This window comes from Homarus americanus, unplaced genomic scaffold (assembly GCF_018991925.1).
Source record: "Homarus americanus isolate GMGI-L3 unplaced genomic scaffold, GMGI_Hamer_2.0 scaffold11794, whole genome shotgun sequence".
Lineage (NCBI taxonomy): Eukaryota > Metazoa > Arthropoda > Malacostraca > Decapoda > Nephropidae > Homarus > Homarus americanus.
Window position 1 is genome coordinate 1,161,536 of NW_024739301.1, and position 24,075 is coordinate 1,185,610.

General features: G+C 38.4%; 1 protein-coding gene across 2 annotated transcripts in view; it reads right to left on the reverse strand.

The window, feature by feature from the left end:
- The window catches only part of LOC121874500 (targeting protein for Xklp2 homolog), a 42,676-nt gene extending 20,230 nt beyond the window's left edge, over positions 1-22,446 (reverse strand). The window contains exons 1-6 of one of the 2 annotated variants that reach the window (XM_042378646.1): positions 22,300-22,446; positions 11,665-11,775; positions 6,382-6,522; positions 5,977-6,087; positions 5,677-5,795; positions 175-290 (exon numbers count right to left, since the gene is read on the reverse strand). In XM_042378646.1, coding sequence (XP_042234580.1) covers positions 175-290; positions 5,677-5,795; positions 5,977-6,087; positions 6,382-6,522; positions 11,665-11,764 — 587 coding nt within the window. In that variant the 5' untranslated portion in view covers positions 11,765-11,775; positions 22,300-22,446. Of the gene's footprint in view, positions 1-174; positions 291-5,676; positions 5,796-5,976; positions 6,131-6,381; positions 6,523-11,664; positions 11,776-22,299 lie in introns of those variants that run through there. The other variant, XM_042378647.1, reaches the window with a different exon arrangement.
- Between the last annotated feature and the right edge of the window lie 1,629 nt (positions 22,447-24,075).

A 24,075-nucleotide genomic window follows, 5' to 3' on the forward strand; every position in this document is an offset into this window, starting at 1 on the left:
ACCATATAATAAATAATAGAAAAAATTTACAAATAAGCTGAATGGTACATTATTTCTATTGAGTTAATCAATATCATCTTGACAAGTGCTCATGCAATAAAAGAAGCTGGACAATGACATGTATGATGACTCAAATAATAAAACACAGTATTCAATCCATTACTCAACCCTTACTTATTATATGTGCGAGATTTATGAACTCTGTTTGGTTGAGAACTGTTGAGCTTAACAGGCGAGTTATGACCTTCACTACCAGGGGAGGTTCGGACAGCTTTAGCCCTCTTCAGTGCCTGTGTGAGGAAGAATACACACTACCGGTATACTTTATCTACTTTCAATCCTTGTCTCTAAAATGCAGAGCGGCCAGAACAAAGAACCAACCAACACACACGAGTCTCCAGTTACCATTATTCACTCATTCTTATTACTGTAAAAGATAATAATGTTTTGCTATGGAACTCAACACCCATAATGAAGCTGTTTACCTCATTAATACACATTGTTGTTTCTGAAATATAAAAAACTATATTGAATGAGTTTTGAAAAACTAAGTTGACAAAAAATTAATGGGGAACAGTCAACACCAACAAGACTGTTAATTTACTAAAGTGATGGTCTCATTTCTCATTAGTTCATCATCCACATACAGTACAGTATAGAGCTTTACCTAATGATTCAGTTCCTCCTGGTGAGAAGTGTGTTTAACAAGATGTGACCCAATTAGTGTAGATAACACGCTGATAACACTTTACATATATATATACAACCACTCCTCAACTTACGACCACCCGGACATACGACTGCCCCAGTAGTACCAAAATTTTCAAATAACGCATTTGAGTCCCAACGTTAGTGATTGCTCTGTGTACTGACAAAATTTTCGCTTGTAATTCCCTTTTAAATGACTGGCAAGCTTAAAAGTGAGTTTTGTGGTGCTGAGAAGAGAGACACCTATTTTAGATTTTTTATATATCATTTTCACATTTTTGGCTTACGACCTGGATTTGGGTCCCTAACCCAGTCGTAAGTCGAGGAATATATATATATATATATATATATATATATATATATATATATATATATATATATATATATATATATATATATATATATATATATATATATATATATATATATATATACAGTAGTACCCCGCTTAACGCGGTCAATAAAACCCACAGGGTACCGTGTTAAGTGAAAACCGCGCTAAGTGAACAACAGAACATATGGGATTAATTCCAATAGAAACTGCCCGATCCCCAAACTCCACTTTTTCCGACACAATACCTATGTTCTAGTAAAAATAACATCTTAATTTTATGATGGTACATGCACACAATTAATACTTAAGAGAAATAGAGAAATACAGTCGCCAAGTTAATGTCCATTCAAATAATGGACTGACTCCCTCCCCCTCTTCTCACACTACACTCACTGGCTCTTCCCTCTGAGAAATTTTGGGGGGAAAACCACTATAGTAATAAATAATACCTCAAACTAAAGTTAGGATAATATAATTGACATTGCTGGATTCCTTGTAAGACCAGGAATATTTTGAATATAAATGTCATATATTTTGCACAAAAGATAACATATTTACTCAGAGTAAACATTACATCTAAAATTTGTATGTCTAATGCAAAATCTATGATGTTTATATTCAAAATGATCATCAAATTATAAGAATTCCAGCAATGTAAATTATATTCTGACCGGGTAATTTGTATGAATTTTATGAGCTAAAACAAATATCTTCAGTTAATAAAAAAAAAAAATATTCTTCACACAGTAACAGATGGTCGGTCGGTCCCTCCCTACCCGTCCCTACCAGATGTGTGGGAAAACCAGAATATTTACCTTTTTAGTAATAAATAATACCTCAAACTAAAGTTAGGATAATATAATTGACATTGCTGGATTCCTTGTAAGACCAGGAATATTTTGAATACAAATGTCATATATTTTGCACAAAAAATAACATATTTACCGTATATCACGGCCTATAAGACGAAATTTGAACATTAAAAAAATCTGCCCAAAGTTAGGGGGTCGTCTAAACCACCAAGTTAAAATTCTTACCTCTTAAATATTGTGGTTTAGTGTGTCAAGAGTGGTGATGAAAACATCGTAAGCCACTCACAAGGTCTTACCACTAATTATTTTATACTGAAACTTACGTTTGGCAAGCTGGATTCAAATTAAGATTACCGGTATATTAAAATAATAAAAATGTATTATAAACCTGTCTAACATACCGTAAAAGAGAATTATACCCCTGTAATAAACACAGCTATCATCACACACCCCTCCCCACGCCCCCCCCATTTGCCAGTGAGGAGACAAGAAAGGGAAAGTGACCGCGAGATTGGGCTATTTTTAGCCGTGGAGGTGGTCAGTAATGCATACCGGTATCGGTATATTTACTCATAATAATATTTATCTCCTATAAATAATTGATTTAAATTTTATTTTTTTCCAAAGAATATTCAGTAAATGAGTGCATTAATTCTTGAAACTATCGACGGTTAATTACAGACGCTCAAGTGACGTCACTAGTGTTTACACTACACCAGCTGGTAATATTTGATGCCATTACTTGAAGTGAATTGGCCTTATTTTAAGTAACTAACTATAAATAAATACAAAAATTAAAAAAAAGATCAAAACTGAGAAATAATATACTGTATGTATGTTGTGTTGTCAAAGTAAGAGGAACAATTGTGTAAGTACGTAATATTTTTTCACTCAAATCCTAATGAAACACTACTGGAGAACATTCCTTTGTCGCAAAACAGTTTATAAATTAAAGAAAATAATTACAGTGTGTTTAATATATTACAGTATATTATAAATAAATAAATAAAACAAATAATTCGGTAAATCTATTTAAAGTAAATGGAAAATAAGCAAACATGTTATTTACCAAGACCCTTCCGTCTGGCTCAGGGTGAGATGTAGGGGAGATAAAGAAGGCTATTTATAGCCCATCAGAAGTGACCAGTACCCTAATGCACCATAAATAATTCATTGAACATTCATTTTTTGTACATAGTATATTCAGTATATATATATATATATATATATATATATATATATATATATATATATATATATATATATATATATATATATATATATATATATATATATATATATATATATATATATATATATATATATATATATATATATATATATATATATATATTTGTGTAATAAATGTATGTAGTAAGTACATACTGGTAACCTTTTTCACTCAAATCCTAATGAAACACCACAATTAGAATACGGTGGTTGCTGTTGAACCACATGTTGTATAAATAGTCACACCACCGAGACGAGGGAACACTCCCACCACGCTTCAGTGACGTCACTAGTGTTTACACTACACCAGCGGGTATAATTTGATGACATTACTTGAAGTGAATTGGCCTTATTTTAAAAAATCAAGGATGGTTGGTAAAGGACTACTGAGTCAGTGGGTAAGTGTCACATTTGGGGTACTGGTCTTATACAGCAAATAGAGCTCAAAAGCTACTTTTTAAATGGAAATTTGGGGGGGGCGTCTTATGCACCCCGCCGCCTTATAGGCCGTGATATACGGTACTCAGAGTAAACATTATATCTAAAATTTGTATGTCTAATGCAAAATCTATGATGTTTATATTCAAAATGATCATCATATTGTAAGAATTCCAGCAATGTAAATTATATTCTGACCGGGTAATTTGTATGAATTTTATGAGCTAAAACAAATATCTTCAGTTAATAAAAAAAAAAAAATATTCTTCACATGGTAACAGATGGTCGGTCGGTCCCTCCCTCCCTCCCTACCAGATGTGTGGGAAAACCAGAATATTTACCTTTTTAGTAATAAATAATACCTCAAACTAAAGTTAGGATAATATAATTGACATTGCTGGATTCCTTGTAAGACCAGGAATATTTTGAATACAAATGTCATATATTTTGCACAAAAAATAACATATTTACTCAGAGTAAACATTATATCTAAAATTTGTATGTCTAATGCAAAATCTATGATGTTTATATTCAAAATGATCATCATATTGTAAGAATTCCAGCAATGTAAATTATATTCTGGCTGGGTAATTTGTATGAATTTTATGAGCTAAAACAGGCAGGCAGGGTGACGGGTGGGGCGAATCTAAAAATAGCATCTCGAACCAGACACTCTCCTAGTATACGTGGAAAAAACCCACGTTAAGTGAAAGTTCGGCTCTGGCGAGGCACCGCGTATACGTGAAATCGCGCTAAGCGAAACCGTGTTAAGCGGGGTATTACTGTATATATATATATATATATATATATATATATATATATATATATATATATATATATATATATATATATATATATATATATATATATATATATATATATATATATATATATAATCAACACCTCAACCAGCCAGGAATTGAACCCACGGCCCACGAGCCCATGTCTGTGACCGGGAAACGCTACCTCTGGACCACCAGGATACTAAAAGCAGTCCTAGACTCCGTTATATTTCACACAAAGCCTGTTCAACGAGCTTAAGGCGCCGTGAACCTCTAATGGGGACTACCCGTATCACGTAGGTGGTCAGAGTAATGTTTTACCAAATCCGGCTTCGAAACATGAGGATCCATATTTATTTCATTAGCCCAATAAAGCAAGCGGACTTCTACATACAATCAACACCTCAACCCGCCAGGATTCGAACCCACGGTCCACGAGCCCATGACTGTGACCGGGGAACGCTACCTCGAAGCCGGATTCGGTAAAACGTTACTCTGACCACCTACGTGATACGGGTAGTCCCCATTAGAGGTTCACGGCGCCTAAAGCTCGTTGAACAGGCTTTGTGTGAAATATACCAGAGTCTAGGACTGCTTTTAGTATCCTGGTAGTCCAGAGGTAGCGTTCTCCGGTCACAGTCATAGGCTCGTGGGGTGGGTTTGAATCCTGGCGGGGTTGGGTGTTGATTGTATGTAGAAGTCAGCGTGCTTTATTGGGCTAATGAAATGATATATATATATATATATATATATATATATATATATATATATATATATATATATATATATATATATATATATATATATATATATATATATATATATATATATATATATACACACACACACACACACAAGACGCACGCAATTAATGACAGCTGCAACCTGGAACTAATTTGACAAACTTCAAAGACCCAAGATTACAATAGAGAACTTTGAGTCATGATCCAGCAAGGGACTCAGTCAACTATCAGGCACACCTTGTTACACCAATGGGCTGTGGTGGAAGCCCTGCCCTCACAAACCACCACCTGATTTATGGAAGAATTCCACTGATCTATGAAAGAGCATGTCCCTGTTACAGTCTTTAGACAGGGCAACCCCTCCAAGGGTTGTTCTTCAAGTAGGGTTTTGAATGGATGACCTATAAGCCATAAAAGGCTCATTTTCAGTTAGTTACCCTTACAAAACTCAAAGACATGGGTAAAATAATGTTAATTTTTCACCTCTGAAGTTATTCCAGTATGTACAGTACAGTACAGTGCTGGTATTATTAACACATGCCTTCTGTATTTCTTTAAAGACTAATTAATATGGAATAATTTCAAATTGTCTTTTCTATTAGAGTTGAGAAGATTGAAAAGTTGGTTACCTTAGCAACTGCAGCAAGTCTTGGAGATTGTCTTATACCAATGCTTGGGATTCTGTCCTCAAGGTGGTTTCCATGTGTTGGAGATTTTCTTTTCCTTGCAGAATTGTTCCCTAGGTGTTCTGTTAAAATAATGAATAATTTCCTTTAATGACAGTAACAAAAAACTTCACTTTTATGTAAATAAACATGTTAATATTTGAAACAATTTTAATCATCTTCAGTGAGAGTGAATGATGGGTGTGTTGGGGTCAACTGCTTAACAGTAGTACTGTTAAAGCAATGACCCATTACACTTCATACCTTTGTCGACACTTTTTATTGTAGGAGAGGAATTGGTAAGCTCCTTTGGCGTGTCCACGGGAATTGCTTGTGGTGGTGACACAGGCTGCTTATCGACACCCATTGGGCAGTCTGACAAAAGAAATGTGCACGCACACACACACACATTGTTATACTGTAAGGGAAGAATTGGAACTCATAAACCTATTTGTGTATGTGAGAGAGAGAGAGAGAGAGAAAAGGAGAATGTAAGGAATAAGAGGCAGACAAGAAAGAAATGAGAGAGGGAAGAAAAAAAGACTTACTTCCTGGGATGTACCTTTGTCTATTATATACTGCACTGTCCTGAATATACTTTAGAGTGCATGGTATTAACTTCAAGATTATGTACAGAACAGACAAGAAATGATCCATCAACATCCATACCTTTGTCTAGAATTTTTTTTGTCTCTTTGTTAACTGCAGGAGAGGAATTGGGTAGTCTTTTGGGTGTTTCCATTGTTGTAGGAAGTGCTGACAACACTGGTTGCTGTTGGTCCCTCAGCACTTCAGCGCTTCTTGGGCAGTCTGACAAAAGAAACATATCATAAAGTATAGCATGCCCTTGTAATTTGCAGATTCTTAATTCGTGACTACACACACAACACTATACAGGTAAAAGAAATAATTGTCCGAAGGGCAAACAAAGGGAATACAGGAGGTCCCAACTAATGAACACCTGCTGATACGAACGGGGTTAAAAAGTAAACTTGAAATTTGCAGTACAGTAGTACCCCGATTTATGCGGCCAATTGAACCCATGGGGTACCGCGGAAAGTGAAAACCGCGTAAAGTGAACAACAGAACATATGGGGTTAATTCCAACAGATACTGGCCCGACCCCCAAACTCCACTTTTTCAGACACAATACCTACGTTGCAGTAAAAATTACATCTTAATTTTATGATGGTATGCACACACAATTAATAATTAAGAGAAATATCAATAATATCAGTTTTATTAACACTTACATTAGTAGAAAAGATGGCTGGGCACACAGGGATGGGGGGTTGGTTCCGAGGCAGAGGGCAGATTATTGGCCCTCACCTGTATCACTTGTATCACTATCCACCACATAGGCTTGCAGGGCCTCTTTGTCAAACCCCTCAAAGTCCATACAAGTCCATATCCTCTATCACTGACTTAGGCCGGCTGTGGTGGGTGGCGGGTAAAGAACTCGGTAATGTTTTGATGACTGGGCGACCTTGTGCGCATCCTGCCCGCGCCGCTTCCCGCGTATATGAGTAGATGCACCGCGGAAAGTGAAAGTTCGGTTCTGGCGAGGCACCGCGTAAATGAGAAATCGCGGAAAATGAAACCGCGTAAAGCGGGGTAATACTGTACATTATTTTATTTACCTGATTATTTATTTTTTATTTTCATTCACTGTATTTTGTCATTCTACTTCTTCTTTTGTCTTAAATTAAATAATTTTAGATGTGTATAAGGACTTAAGCTATGATATCGTGTGACTTTAAACATTGTTCTGTAAGTACAGTATGCATTTAGCAAATAATTTTTCAAAAACACATATTGCCTGTTAGGAAGACCTTACTGTATTCTTTACACAAATTATATTTAAAACTGAATTTAATATTAGTTTTATTATCTGATTAAACTGTTTCGAATTATCTCCCGAGGAATACTATCAAAATACTGTAGTTTAGTGGTGCTTCTTTACAGTACCATTTTATTTGATGTGTACTGTACCTTTTATAGAATGGTAGGATGATATGACATTAATATAATCTTCTAAATATTTTGTTATCAATTACCTCACTGCAGTTCTGTCTTCATGAAAAATTTGGAAACCAATATTGTACTACTGTATACCGTACTGTATGTATATTGGTACTGTACTGTGTATACCCCAGTAATTACAGTATTTTGTCCGTCAGGGACTGAGAAACTCAGGTTAATGATTATTATACATGTTAAGAAAATTTAATGAGGAGAGATAATTAAATTACATTTTTCATAGGTTATAGGCATTCTTTCTGCATTGTGATAAGGAGCAGATTTAGTGCCACTACAGGACACAGCAGGGTGTTTGTCTAGAGAGGATGGTTGGCGAGATGAATTGTGTGGCAATTATGTTTGACAAGAGCTATAAACACAGATCAAATCTCTCTGCCTTCCTGAAGGAACATGATGTGTTATGGACGAGGGCACCTCTTAAGCTACTTAATAATAATAAAATACTTAAAAAATGTCAAAGCACACAAATTTCAGGCACAAAAACTCTATCATAAGCAACACTGGCCTTGCTGCAACTTAGAATATCTTAAGTATTTCCATCATGTACACTCACACCAAAAAGTATCGGTGCAGGATGTGATCGACGACCTCCGAAACGATACGTATACACTGTGATATGTCGGGAAGGTTGGTAAGTGTATCCTCATAACCCCCCCTCCCCACTAGGTGTTGCCATATGGCTGACAATCAGTGTGTTTGTTTCCTCTTTTCGGATTGTTGCTGTGTCGACTGAATGATGAGCGAGGGTTCAGTCTCGGTGAACGTGGGTATAAAACAGAGGCAATATGAAGCAGTGGAGATCTACACATGCCAGACGACATGGAAACCTCAGAGGGAACACGAGAAGCTATTATTGCCCTACATAACGAAGGGTTCGGCGTCACAGATATTAGCCGGCAGGTTGGTGTCCACAGGAACACCGCTGCACGATGGATTTGGCGATACCTCGAAACTGGTGCTACAGACGACAGGTGTCGGAGCGGCCTTCCACGCTGCACCACCCCTCAGGACGACCATGTTGAGTGGTTTATTTGGTAGCATAAATTAATGTGGCAATATTCACAAGTTTCACAAATAATTTTGTTAACAGGGAGCTCCTCATATTTCATACTGTCTATTTATCACTTCCCGACCTTATTTATAACAGTTTGTTTCACTTGACCAGGGCTGCCAACATACGGCTGGAACAACTCGCCTTTCCCAATACCTATCGTCACTGGTCTCAAATTGTTCACATTACAGTATGCACCGATACTTTTTGTTGCGAGTGTACAGTAAGACTGTACAGTATATTATGCAGGTATCCCTAGTTTAATGATCGTTCACTTCGTGATATTTCGGTTTAGCTATATAAAAATTTTCCTGTCCCTTCTTGTTTAATGATGGTCAATTTTTTATTTTGCTATGTTAGACTCACTGGGAAAAATTCAGGATGGATTGTGCTCCAAGTGAGCACCATTACAATACTGTACTGTATTGTGGTTTAGAAATAAAGATAGTATAATATAAAACTATAAAATTTAAAAATTAGGAGCATGGGGATGTGTGTAATAATAATAATAATAATAATTACCGGTAACGGTTTATTGAAAGAGCTTGGCAGCCAGTAGGCTGAAAATATACAGTTACATAATTGGGGAATAGGTTTCGAATTACAAATAATATACAAGTAACATAAGTGATATAAATAAGATTTATAATAACTAGATGGGGAAAAGCTCAAACTACAGGGCATTTCAACATAGTGACAGTGCAAGTAGAAGTATTTACTGGGAGTGAATACACTAGTTTATTACAAGTTATTGATAATTTTTACAATGGTTGGGACTGGGCTGTTCTTATAGCGATCAGTTCGTGCACGTATGGGCTGGATGCGTTTGTGGTGTCGAACAGCAATTCTCGGGCTAGGCATCTCAGGTGGTAGTAGGAGCCGGTGTCGAGGATGGTGCAGAAGCTTCTTACCAAATTTGCAGATGAGGTCATGGTGATGGTCAGTGAGAGTCGAAAGGGTCAGTGTGTCGAGCGCTTCTTGATATGTGGAGTAGGAAGGGGAGAGAATAATCTTGCATGCCCTCTTTTGCACTTTTTCTAGGTGTTTACGTTGTGTGGCATTTAGGGAGGAAGACCAGGTAGGGGAGGCATAGGTGAGCTTGGGAAGTATGAATGTTGAGTAAACACCGAGTAGCTCGGGTGCAGGAACTCCGAGGGACTTGAGTCGGCGGAGGAGGTGGAGACGGAAACTGGAGGATTTGACAACTTCACTGATGTGTGGTTTCCAATTTAGTTTGTTGTCTATGGTGACGCCGAGGAGCTTCGTGGAATCTACAACCTGGAGTGTGTTCGGACCTAAATTAATGGAAAGAGGGTGGGACAATGTCGGAGGAGAGGTTGATGTGCATAACCATGGTCTTGGTATGGTTGATGGTGACGTGGTTGTTGGTGGCCCAGTTTTGGAGACTGTTCAATATATCCTGAAGGGCGGTATAGTCGGGAGCAGAATTGTTGATGCTGATCCTAATGGTGGAGTCGTCGACATATGTGTGTGTGTGTGTGTAGTGAACTAATGTATTGAGGCAGTGATTTGTAACTGCAGCCAGCCACACTCTCCCTCCCCCTATGGGACGTCATGGCATACATGCCCTAGCCACAAATGTCTCTTGAGTCAGCTTGGTGACTGCCAGGATGAACTGTGTCATGTGCATACTGTACCAGTATATGTGAGGGAAAAAAAATAGTGTTGCCACTTGGCAATCATTTCATGTCACACAGGACACGAGACAGATCAGCTGAGAGATCCCCCACACCACTCCCCCGGTGTCTGCTTAACTCCCGCACACTTAAGTGTTTATTCCTTTTATGTTTTAGACCTTATAATTTGTTTTCCACAAGTTGAATCATAACATAGTTCACAGCTCAGACTCACTCGTTCTGAGCGTTACTGTGCGGCGAATCAGCTAGTACACAATTACAGGCCATCCACGGATATTATTCGTCGTTATCCCTCATTTTGCAATAATTTTGCTGAAAGTTAATATTTTCAGGAATGCATCCCCATCATTACATTAAGGATACTTGTACAAGTAATGGTGCTGAAGCTTTGTGTAGCCTTGGCTTCAGCTTCATGACTTATTAAATGGCTGGCTTCAGCAAGGGCCCAAAGTCTGGTTCCCAAGGTTGAGCACAAAGTGCAAAAGCTGTTTCACCATTATCAAGGCTTCTTAATATCTCTAACTCAGTTTATAGCATTAACATCACCATAATGGGTTCTTTACTCACAATACAACTTGATGGGGGAAGTCATATCATAATCAATATTGATAAGATAAAATCAAGCCAGTAAGAACAAATATTTATACAAAAACATTATGGTACACGATGGGTTACATGTAAGAAAGATGAAGTGGTGCAGAGCTCAGTATTTGCAAATGTTAGTCCAGTTTAAGTAAAATGTGGGTGGATAAAAGTAAACAATGTACATTACTTGGAACTCCAGTTCTTATGAAGCTGGTGAAAGCAAAGCAAGGGCGACACGTACAGTACTTTTAAAGCAACCCCTTCTTGCCTCCATTTTGGTCTTTTCCTTTCCATCCTACCACACACAGTACAGTACGTTTACATTATATATACAGTACAGTACTGGTATATATTATCTTTTAAGTAATTTATCATTTCACATTCTCTCAATATGACCATACTCTACTGTACCACCTCAGCAAGCCCAACTCAGCTACACTAAATACTTCTTCTCTCACTTTAACACCTGTGTAATTTCTATATGGAATCCAAATTAATTTAAAAGAAGTTTCTCTGATACACTATCAGTAACCACAAGCCCTAGAACATAAATCTTTTCTAAGTTTTAAAGTTCTCGGTTAATATATTATACTTAAGAAAATACAGATGAAACCTTACCAAAATACGACTCGTCCACTTCGAGGTCATCATTCTCATTTAGGTTAAAGAAATGCTTTGGAGCATCAAAGTCATATAAATCACCATCAGCACCAGCCATGTTCCTTAACTCTGAAATTAAATTAAAAAAATAGAATATATTCTGAAGAACTGTGGGATATAAATATGATTAAAAAACAATCATCATGATCACCAACACCGTTTTACCGTCACTTTCCATGCGTGTGCAGGTTAGCCATGATTACCCGATGGCATGGTGTCCTGGTTGTGATCAGGCAACTTTGAAGTGCGTTTTATGTCCAGATGATCTTCCCATATCCAATCCACTTTTACAGAATAAGATTTCTAAGCACAATGAATAAAGCATACAGTAATGTACTATACTGTAGTGCTAAAAGTTAAAAATAGCAATATACAAAACTCCCACAAATTTGAACTACATTATTGGTACATGGGGGTCAAGTGCGATTTGAATTACCCAATGCATCAAGCAGATGAGAGTAATATTCAGTTAAGATTCGTTCTCGGGGCCAATTGCAAGAAGCTCCGTGGTGTATACCATGCTGTAGTAGCCCCATGGTTGTTGTGCAAAAAGCGTTCCAGCCTAAAAAAAAAAAAAAAAAAAAAAAAAATAATCTAGATTCTTTATTGGAACGTGGGAGATTTCCGTGGTACTCGTACCCCCGCCCGATGACCACTACAATGGAACTATATTTTGAAACCAAAAGAAAAGAAATAGAATTGTATAAATCTGCAAAGGAATAATATTTTTTGAAAGATATCCTCCATATAGAACAGCACATGAAGAATTTTAGTGTTCATTTTAAAAGAATTCCACGTTTGTTTAGGAACATCCGCCAGCCTCTACTTGCCTCATGGCCGCTTTTATCCTCCAAATTCTCCTAACCATCATAAAAGGTAAGCCTTTAAGATAACTAATCCAAATAATTTGTGTAGAAATGTATGGAAATCAAATTAAGCTAAAAAAAAGTTGTAAGTCAAGGGTGTCAAACATGCGGCCCGTGGCCCATTTGCTGCTCCAGCTTTGCCTTGAGGAGCTAAAACTAAATAGTGAGTGTATCCCTCAGCTGAATAAAATAGTCCGCTGTTTCCTAGAACAATATACTCAATCAACATCACCAATGAGCTCCAGTGTGATTCTGTGTTGAGGAACAAGTTTTCGAGTGTTGATGTTGGCACATTTTATCTATATTTGGGGCCAAATTATCCCAGGATTAAATGTTTTGCCTCAAAGATTATGTCAATGTTCGGAAGTACATATGTCTGTGAACTTGAATAAGTCTCAGCTTCGGTCTCAACTTACTGATGCTCACCTTAATTCAATACTGAAGGTTGCTACAGCTCAGTCGTTAGTGCCAAACTTTGATGCACTGGTCCATACCAAGAGGTGCCAATTATCAGGAAGCAGCAGTAGCAAACAATAAGATTGATCAAGGTAAGTAAACACTTGATTTGTTGTTTTTAAGGGTTTCAAACGAGCGCAGACTAAATCCACTTTTCTTATTTTGTCGTACTACTCACCTAAGAGGTGATTGCACATACTGTGTACTCATATTAAATCTGGCCCGCTTTGGCAAAGGAGTTTGACACCCCTGTCGTAAGTGGTCTATTTTAAGAGTGGTGAGAACTGCTCCATCTGGGATGGTGAATGACGTCCCTTATCAGAAATAATATCGACCCAATTTCGTAATGAGCGCAATTAATAACCGTCCAGCACGTCCCTTATCAGAAATAATATCGACCCAATTTCGTAATGAGCGCAATTAATAACCGTCCAGCACTATCAAAATAATTATTTCATTAGTATAACTACTTGGTAATCTAAATTTCATATTTATTAAGTCCAAATATGCCAGTTAACCAGTGCCAGGTAGTTCCCAGGCATGTTTCATTTGTGTATCAGTTTAACCACAATTTGTTACTAAGATAAATTCAGTGACAAATTCATGTTCTTTTTTTTTTAATTCCCTTAGTGACTCAATGTATTGCAAGAAAGAACTACCTTACCACTTTTGGTGCAACATTTGGAGTGGCGGTAATAATTCACTTTGACATTGACAGTGGTAGAATCAAGTGCAGATATATTGGCTTTGTATGTTCATGATTCCAACAAAAATGAATAATGTCTTCCAAAAGAAATGAAATTTAAGGTCTTATTATCTTTTTGGTTATCCAGGGAATTTTAGGATTTTAAGTTGACCAAAGTTTTCCGGTTAGGTTAAGTTAGGTAGGCTAGGTTAACATTTTGATGCAGAACATTAAAATTTTAAAGGGCTTATAATTTTTTTTTCTATGAATTTCTCCAAAAAAGGGATCAAAGTTTTGGAATCGCCATTAAATCTACATTAGAAAACAAAATATTTTTTGTGCGTGTGTTGCATATCAAACCAAACAAATCTGAGTTTGCATTGGAATTTTTTATTTCTGTTTTATTTACTTTTTTTAACAGACAAAATTACCCACAATGTGTAGGTGTTGGAAACTTATAAATATTAACCCTCATAAATAAAGATGTTTCAGAATTCGCAAATTTAACTAATGTAAGGGCGGTAACGAGGAGGAAGATTGTTTGACACCCGTTTGCTAGTTTGCCTACCCCCTTGAGGGATATACTGAGGTGAGAGTATGACAGCTGCCTTGATACCAGGCAGATTCTACCCAGCCGTCAGTACAGCCACACCTCTCCGCTGTTTGTCAAATTCTGGTTGTGATCTCATCATAGGCTCTGGACTCGTGGGCTGTTTCCCCAGACCTTCACAAATCGACTGTCAATCTCAGGACACCTACCCTAACGACTACCGCAGCTGCCACGTCATCGCTAGTTCCTCTCCACCGTCTGTGCCCCGTTGTTTCTCCTACTGTAGCAAGACATCAGCCGCCGTCACTCGAGTGAGGAAGCCTGACTTGACCATCCCCAGTGCCGCTGCCGTAGGAAATATCTGTTCATTGTTTGATTCCCTTAACTGTTTGATTCCATTAATTGTTTGATTTTCTTAATTATTTGACTCCATTATTTGTTGATTCCATTCATTGCTTGATTCCCTTAACTGTTTGACTGCATTAATTGTCGATTCTCATAATTGTTTGACTCCCGTAATTGTTATTTGATGTTTGTTTGAGTAGTGTCAGAGTTTTGTGTTATTTTTATAGTAAAGAGATGTCAATCTCGAACGGTTGTTTGTTATCCCTCGGAAAACCATGGTTCTTGACATTCCTTTTATAAGATCCTGATTAGGCTGGTAAGGGATTTCAATCCCTAAGTCCCAGGCCTTTACAACTAACACAATATTAATGACTTTATTTTCACTTACAGGTGGAGATACAGCTGAATATTCACACCTTTCACCAATACTGAAGAAATAAATCTTGGTATCATGATTGATGGGGAATTTTTCTGGTTCCTGGGAAGATTTTGGAATTTGCTACCTTGCCTAACCTCGGAATTGGTTCCCAGACTCGGAACAGAAAAATTTGGAGACTCCATAAGATCCCCAAATAACTCAGACCAGAAAAAATGCAGTTTCTGAAATTTTCAGAAAATATGCCTTAGAGAAATCATTACATACCGTATACCTTAATTTTTTTTTACACTGCATACTGTACATACATGGATATTACGTATTAATATATTTGTGAAATTTGTGGATGATTTTTCTTTTAAAATACTTTACTCTTGATCATCCATATATTTTAACATATCCTACTTTTAATAAAGGCTATATAATCTGACATAAGCATTATCATTGTATTCTTATCTTTATTATTATTACAGTTTATATTAAACATTAAAAAATGCAGGAATAATTTGCAATTAACATTGCAGACTGTATTGAGGATATTTTTAAACCATATAATTATCATCTTGTTCTATGTTTAACATTATTAGTCTCTGATTAGTTGGTAGAATTTCATGAATATACCTACTGTATATGGGTTCCATGACATTTGCTCATGAGATGAACCTAATCTAACCTAACATGTCTTCCTTTCCATTATAGTTGAGTATATGCCTTGTAAACAAATGTCTGCACATTAACTATATGAAGACTCTGGTGAGGATCCATATACAGTATTTACATGGAATATTTTTCCAAATGAAAGACCATTTAAACAGCAGATACTTTTCTCCAACAGCTGGTTTAGTCCATGTCATTAACATATTGTATACAATTTTACTCCTGACATTGGGAAAGTGTTCATGTCTTGCTTTCTTTCAAAGGGTATTTATTGCACTACTATAATCAGGTGGAGACAAGTAGGAAACAATATCTCAAGTTTTCATATCTTGTAGATAACTGGCCTTTATACTTGTATACTGTAATATGAAAGTAAAAATTCTTGGTGCAAAGATAATTTCCTGTTTGATAGAAAACTAAGTTATGGTGATATTTTTTCCAAGATTTTATCCCAATTCATCTGTACAGTGAGTTCATAAGCCATCGCAAAATTATATGACCTAATACTGTACAGTACTGTATTTTGTTATATTCTACTGACTTCATCCACAGAACAGGCCATAGTTCTCTTTATTTACACTCACCCAACCCCAAGTTCATGACACTTATTACTTTATTGTTAGATTTAATAAGGGTAAATATGAAAGGAACAGATATTACACTCTATTCCTACATTTTTATGGTTGTCACAGGCTTTATTTATTTATATTCACTGTAAGTGATCGTATTTCATTCCCAGAATTGGCTTATATATAAAAAAAAAAAAAAAAAAAAGAGGAAAATGAGGTGCACCTTAGCTTGGGATTCAAGAGTTTCATGCTCACAATTCGTGTAGCAAGAGTAAACATTTCGTGCCACTGACAATGTTTTGAGGGTGCAAGCATACCAACCCCCAAGTCTTCCGCCAGTTGTTACACCTGACTACGCTACGATGACGGAGTAATAACAAACGACGGTCGGGTACCACCATGGCCCATCTTGAAAACTCACACAATTTTTCCTCCATTGTATTACGACCGCCAGGATACCACAGCAAGGTGTACACCACGGCTGATCTTGCAATTGGCCCTTGGACCAACACAGAACTTCATAATTCTATTTACAATATACATGTATAGGGAAAAAACTATGCTATTACATTTCTGTCACAAATTTATATTTTTAGAGTATTTTGGACTTTTTGATAATCAATCACTGGGAGTCTCGGAGTCATGCGACTATGTCCTGCCAATCAGTGTTGTTCTAAGTGTCGCGTGAGTGGCGTGATCCTCCAACTTCTCTTGGCTAGTTGCCACATACTTTACCTGTGCACCGGTTTTTTCCTCAGCTTGGCCAATGATTCATCTTGTATTTGAAAATGGTGCCGCTGCCATCAACGTTTTTAAGGCCCACAGTATTTTGCCTACCACTGTGACCAGTGGAAAGTGTGGTTCAGAGTGTTGGTACCTTCTAGATAAGAACCTTTGGTTTTGTGTGAAAAGATGAAAGGTCACCTCACTGTTTTCTCCAACATCTGTTAATTAAGGTAAGTTTTATACATACTAGGGGAGCCCCGGGGGGTGGGGGGGTGGGGCGGGGGCGGCAGATCCCCCTGACTAGGAAGTTAGATCAGGTTCTTCTGGTTTCTCTGGTTAGTAGGTTTTGTTTCACCACTTTTTTTTTTCCAGAGCTCTGCTAGTAAGGCCCCACGGTTGATAGGGATGAATGTGCTTAGCCAATGTCGAGAAGTTCTAGTGAAGGATTTCTTGCTCCCAATATGTCAACTGTAGTATTATAAAGGGAGACAGGGTTTTTCTAAGTGTTTCCAAGAGATTGAAAGCATCCACCGATGGCAGCAGAAAGACCAAGTGGGGTTTGCCTCCTCTATTAGGTGGAAACCTATGAGGATCCCCGCAAACTGTCGCCAGGCAGTCAGTATTTATATCCAAAGCTTACGGAGATGTCCCAAACTTGAAGTCTTGATTGGGCCAATGCAGGTGGGGGAAATGTGGCTGCCTCACAACCTCCTCCTTATCCCTTCAAACACTACCATTAGGTACGTTAAGGGGGTTGCCACTGTGGCCAATGTGGGTAATTCTTGCACGTGGCTAAAGCGAAACTGGCATATTGGAGTGGCTCGTGGGGCCGATCTGTGTCCTTAACAAGAAACAGCGGAGGTGAGCTCAAACAGTGTTGAATGGGGGACAGAATGCCCAGCTGATGGGCAGATGCCAGAAGATCTACGGCAAATAGGGCTGAAGATTGACCTAAAACAAATACCCAGTAGCACACAAGAGACTTTGGAGTGTGTTGCGGAAGTACCGCGATGTTTTTCTAGACAGCAAGGGAAAATTAGGATGCACTGGAATAGTCAAGCATACCATCCCTCTCGTAGATGAAACTCCCATTTGGCAGCCCTTCAGACGGGTTCCCCCCACTCAAATCCAAACGGTTAGGGACCTTATCAACCAGCTGTTGGAGCAGGGGGTCATACAGAAAAGCACTACCCGGTAGTCCATACGCAGCCCCGATTGTTCTGGTGAAGAAACGAGATATGTCACTGCATTTGTGAGTTGACTATAGGAAACTGAACAAAGCCACACATATGGATGCCTTTCCACTCCCAAGGATTGATGAGTCTCTTGATGCATTGGCAGAAGCAAAGTGCTCTCCAGGCTAAATGGACATAACTTGAAACTGAAACCATCCAAATGCAACCTGTTTCAGAGGAAGGTTGCCTATCTTGGATATGTAGTGTCACAGAAGGGAATTGAGACAGACCCTGGTAAGACCCGAGGCTGTTAAGCAGTGGCAGGTTCCCACCACCAATAGGGAGTTACGTTCCTTCCTTGGGTTTGCCTCTTTTTACCAACGGTTTGTGCCTGGATTTACAAAATTAGCTACCCCATTAACAGCCCTAACTTCAGTTGCCACCGCCCCAAACCAGTCCATCTGCTTGAAGTGGGCCCAGGTGCATGATGATGCATTCAACTAACTAAAGGGCAAGTTAGTCATGGCACCCATTTGATTTTTGCCAATTTTAGCAAGCCATTTTTCCTAGAGATTGATGCCAGTTTTCAGGGGCTAGGAGCTGTCTTGTCACAGGAGGTAGAAGGCAGAAAACACCCAATTGCCTATGCCAGTAGGGGGCTTGAAGGGGTCGGAGAGAAATATGAAGTATTACAGTAGCATGAAATTAGAGCTGCTAGCTTTGAAGTGGGCCATCACGGAGAAATTCAAAGACTGTCTGGCAGGCAGCAAGTTTACTGTACTCACTGACAACAATCCTTTGACTTACTTGGACAAGGCAAAGCTTGGGGCAGTAGAACAGAGATGGGTGGCTGATTTAGCCCAGTTTGATTATCATCTGGAATATCGGGCAGGGAAAGCAAATGGGAATGCAGATGGATTATCCAGAAAGAGCCATGAGCCAGAACCTGAGGCAGATTACTCCTCCGAGAGGGTTGAAGTTATGGCCATAGATACTTTCAAGGAGGAGAGTTCTCTTTGTGGTGAGGACAATGAGACCCCATGCCCAGCTGAGGAAGGAGCAGATAACCCTCAGGTGACTGGACAGTTAATGTGGCTTCCCAGCATATCTCAGGAAGGTTTGGAGCAACTGCAGGAGCAGGACAGTAACATTTCATCATGCCGAAAGGGCCTAGAAAGGCAGCTAGGAGAAAGTGAATTACAGAAGCTGAGAAAGGGCCAGGATTTTAACGGCCTATGGAAACAGAGAGGGAGATTGTTCATTTGCAACAGATTGCTGTTTAGGAAATGGGGAAGGTCAGGCCAGAAGGAGCTAAAACAACTAGTTTTGCCTACTACCTTGTAGGGGGAGGTAATGAAATTTTTGCATGATGACATGGGTCATCAGGGCACCGAACGCACCACTAGATTGATTAAGCAGAGGTGCTACTGGCCACGAATGGATCAGGACATCTTTGAATACTGTAGGGGCTGCCACCGGTGCATTGTAACAAAAGCAGTTATCCCAGAGGTACGCATGCAAATGAAGCCGCTTACAGCCAGTAGACCTTTTGACATCGTAGCGGTGGATTTTACAGTACTAGAACCTTCAAGTGACAGCAAAGAAAATGTGTTGGTGGTGACAGATGTGTTCTCTAAGTATACCTAGGCATTCACCACATGGGATCAGAAGGCAGCGACTGTAGCAAAGACCCTGGTTGATGAGATATTTACCAAATATGATGTTCCTAGGAAAATTCACACTGATCTGGGAGCCTAATTTCAGAGTGCATTACTGAAAGACCTATGCAAGACCTGGGGAATAAGGAAATCTAGTACTACTCCATACCATCCAGCTGGAAACGGACAGTGTGAGAGGTTTCACCGCACAATGCACCAATTGTTGTGAACATGGTCAGTCAAGCAAAAGAAACATAGGGCAAAGCATTTAGGAATGGTAACTGCCATCTATAAAAAGACTCCTAACTCAACCACTGGGTTCTCCCCCCACACTTTGATCTTCGGTACTGATCCCAAGCTTCCGATAGATATCTTGTTAGCACAAGCAGAGGAGGAGGACTCGTGTGATGATTGGGTGACCCTACACAGAGAAGTATTAGAGAATGCCTGGAGAGTTGCAAACTGTAATTTTGAGAATAAGTGTCAGAGTAGGAAGCTTCTGTAAGATAAGAAAGCGCGAGGAAAAGCATTGGACGTTGGTCAACGTGTACTAGTGCAAAACCTTCATGGAAAGGGAAGGAATAAAATCCAAGACAACTGGTATGAGGATATATATATGTGGTATCCCATGTGTTGAATGAGGAGGGAAGTGTGTGTAGGATTGTTCCCGAGGAAGGAGATGGGGTCTCAAAGGTAATACGCCGCATGGATTTGCGGGCAGCCCCAAAGGTAGCTGATGGCTCAGATGGGACAGATAGCTATGATGGTGATGATAAGGATGATGCAGGTTACCCGGTGGGGGACCCACATCCTGACAGTGCTGAAAACTCTAGGCACGAGGTAGACACACAATTCTATGAGGACCTGGACCCCGTCGCGGGTCCGACTAATTACCCAAATGTACCCACAATGAAGTCAAATAATGGTCCTACATGAATAAATCGGACTGCCAATCACTTCTCGACTAGTATTTGGTGTCACAAAGTAAAAAAAAAAAAATGGAAAACTTAATTTAATCTGAGTTAATAGATCGAGTGCATGTACCTAACCTAACCTAACTCAGATTAAATTAAGTTTACCAATTTTTTGTGACTTTATGACACCAAATACTAATCGAGAAGTGATTCACAGCCCGATTTACGCTTGTATGACCATCATTTGACTTCATTGTGGCTACATTTGGGTTCATTTGGGTAATTAGTGGGACCGCTCCGTCGCAGATAGTATTAGCAGCAGCAGTAGTGAGGAAGAGTCTCAGAGTGGACTTGCATTCCGTAGAAGTTAGAGAGCTACAGCAGGCAAACACTCAAATATAAGTTACCTCAATCGACAATCCAAAGTATTTTGGTGCTATAGATTTAAGTTTCACATTGTTAGTTCCTATCTGGCAGTACAATTTGTAAAGTTCCTCCTACCAAGTGCTCAATGCCTCAGAATGTTAGGTCATTTATTTTCTTATAAACTGTACCTAGTATCATGGGGACCATGATAGGTTTAAGTGGGGGCAGATGTGGTATGAGGAACTCCAGAGACAACTATTTTGTGATCTAGATTATTATTGATATGGATATGTATTTTTGTAAGCCCTGAGGAGGGAAACAAATATATTTTGTGGGTTCAAAATGGAATTTGCGCCAGAGAGAATGCATCCCAGCCCAGGGTGGAGAGACGCTACAGCCCAATAAGGTAAGAAATAGGTGATTCCATCATATGGTGAGAGTCAGTTAGGTTAGGTTTGGTTTGGTTTTTGTTTTTCTAGTGTGTTTTGGTGTAGTTTTTATTCGCTTAGCCATTATTTGTTTTCGAAAAAGTCCCACGAAAAAAAAAAGATAAAGAAAACGGCCAATTTCCAACGGAAATGAAGGTCATGTTCGGTCTAAACACACACAAATACACTAGAAATTATATTTTTTACTTTCTAACAGTGTGGTGTGCTTATGCAAATTTACCAGGTCCCATTAGTATGAGAAGTTATTATGGGCGTTTTACTCAAAACTGACCATTTTTTTTTTTTTTTTTTTGCAAATTAGCAGTTTGTTGAAAATGTTAATTTTTTTGCAAAAACCGCTAATTTGCACAATAAATGAGGATCACATTTAAGTAAAATATTCCCAAAATATCCTATTCACACACCAAAACCTGAAGACAGTCAATGGACCAATATTTACCTATACTTTTTTATGGTTGTTGATTAATGCGAGACCATACTCCAGACCATTACAAGGAAAAGTTCAATTTTACCAACATAAATAAAAATAATATAAGTGCTGTACATAACTGCCTCCCTTTAACTTGTGCTGAATCTGCAACTAAAAATTCAAATAACGTACACATAAACATACAGTATATACCATCAGATAATCAGTACATGCACCCGTGAACACTAACCATACCCTTACTGGCTACCATAATATGAAACCTTATACAACAAACATGAAGTACATTTAATATTTTAATATTAGCCAGAGGCGGTCAGCCCAGCAGCAGGCACAGTTCACCATCTTACAACAATATCTCATCTACTACTCACTTATTTAACTCCTGTCTTCTTTATACTCTGCTAGTCCCTGACAGTAAATAAAAGAGAAACTGGAGATATTCCGCCAACAATCAACAGGTTACAGACCAACTCCACTTGAACCAACCAACAACACAGAGCGACTGAGAAGGTTAACATTCCACCAATCACAGAACAGGTCCACACCATCAAATGAGAACCTATCATTAGCAATTTTACAGATTATATTTAACAAAATAAATTCATATTTTTCCTGCTTTAAAAATTAAATTCATTAAATTTTGATGGAATATTATTGACGAGCGAGTTAGTGATATTTTCAATTTCCAAACATAGGAGTTAGACTTATAATGTTGGAACAACATTACGAGCAAGATCACTAAAATATTTCATCAAATAACACAAAACGATCAGAAATAACGTATAACAACTAATAAACCGTTCTTAACAATCTTGCGGTAAATCTAGTTTCGTTAGACTACTGTGACTATAATTCTTTGTCTGTTGTCATCGTAAATATGGTCTAACGGTATAGTATGGTATTTACCGTACACAAGGTAGTAGGTAGTTGGCAGCTACCAAACATGGAGGTACTACCGCCTGGGAAGATATTGGAAGCATAATCTATTGTCTAATGGTAGACCTTGCTGCCATATGGCATCACGAAAATTGTGACCAAGTCCCAGGTTGCTGATCTATCTTTCTGCCTCATTTACACACATTTGCCGGGTCTCAACTGTCTCTCTTACTATTGACAACACCACAAATATAACCATACTCATTCTTGATCTGTTTTATTCATTCTTTTTTATTCTCCTATTACCAAATTCTTTTTATGATTATCCATTTAAGAAGTAGCCGATGCATGTGTGTCAATACTTACACCCTTTCCTCTTGAAGGGTGTTAACTGAATTTCTCTTTGTGTGTGTAGTTGTGTTGAAGTTTTGTTGTGACATCAGGGCATGATGATCACAGTAGTTGATAACAAATTGCAACTTGTGGGCGAGTTCCGAGGAGAACTTACCAAAGCCATGGAGGCCCTAAGAGAGTTGAGCAACGAGCTTGCCGAGCCCCTGAAGATCCAAAATTGGTAAATACACAAAATAGAGAACAGGTGAAGGTGATTTGGTACCAGTGCATAAACCACCAAGCAGCGAGATGATTGCAGGCTTATTAACAAGAACACAAGAATGGAGAAAACTGCAGCGGGCCTATTGGCCCATACTGGGCAGTCCCAGTTACACCCAACCCCGATTGCTCACGTACCCATCCAACCTATGTTTGAAGCTATCCAGCGTATTCGAGTTAATGATGATACAGGGTATTTGGTAACTTGTTCTACTCGTCCACTACTTTTATTTTCAAACCAATGTTTACTTATTTCGCGCCTAAATCTAAATTGTCTAATTTTAAACCTTTGTTACAAGTTTGCTCCTGGTTGAATAGTTTGAGTACCTTTGTAATGTCCCCCTTGTTTAGCCCTGACTTCCATTTATACACGTCTATCATATCTCCGCTCACTCTACGTCTCTGGAGGGAGTGCAAATTAAGACGCTTTAACCTGTCTCTGTATTCAAGGTTCCTAATGCCTGGGATTAGCCTTGTCATTCTCCTCTGAATTCTTTCTAAGGCTTCTATATCCATTCTGTATTACGGTGACAAGAATTGAACCGTGTAATCCAAGTGGTCTCACAAACACAAGATATGGACCTCACTAGTTTTGTAACGAACACTCCTTTGTATGAACCCATGTACAGTACTTGATTAACCTTGTTTCGAGAAAATAC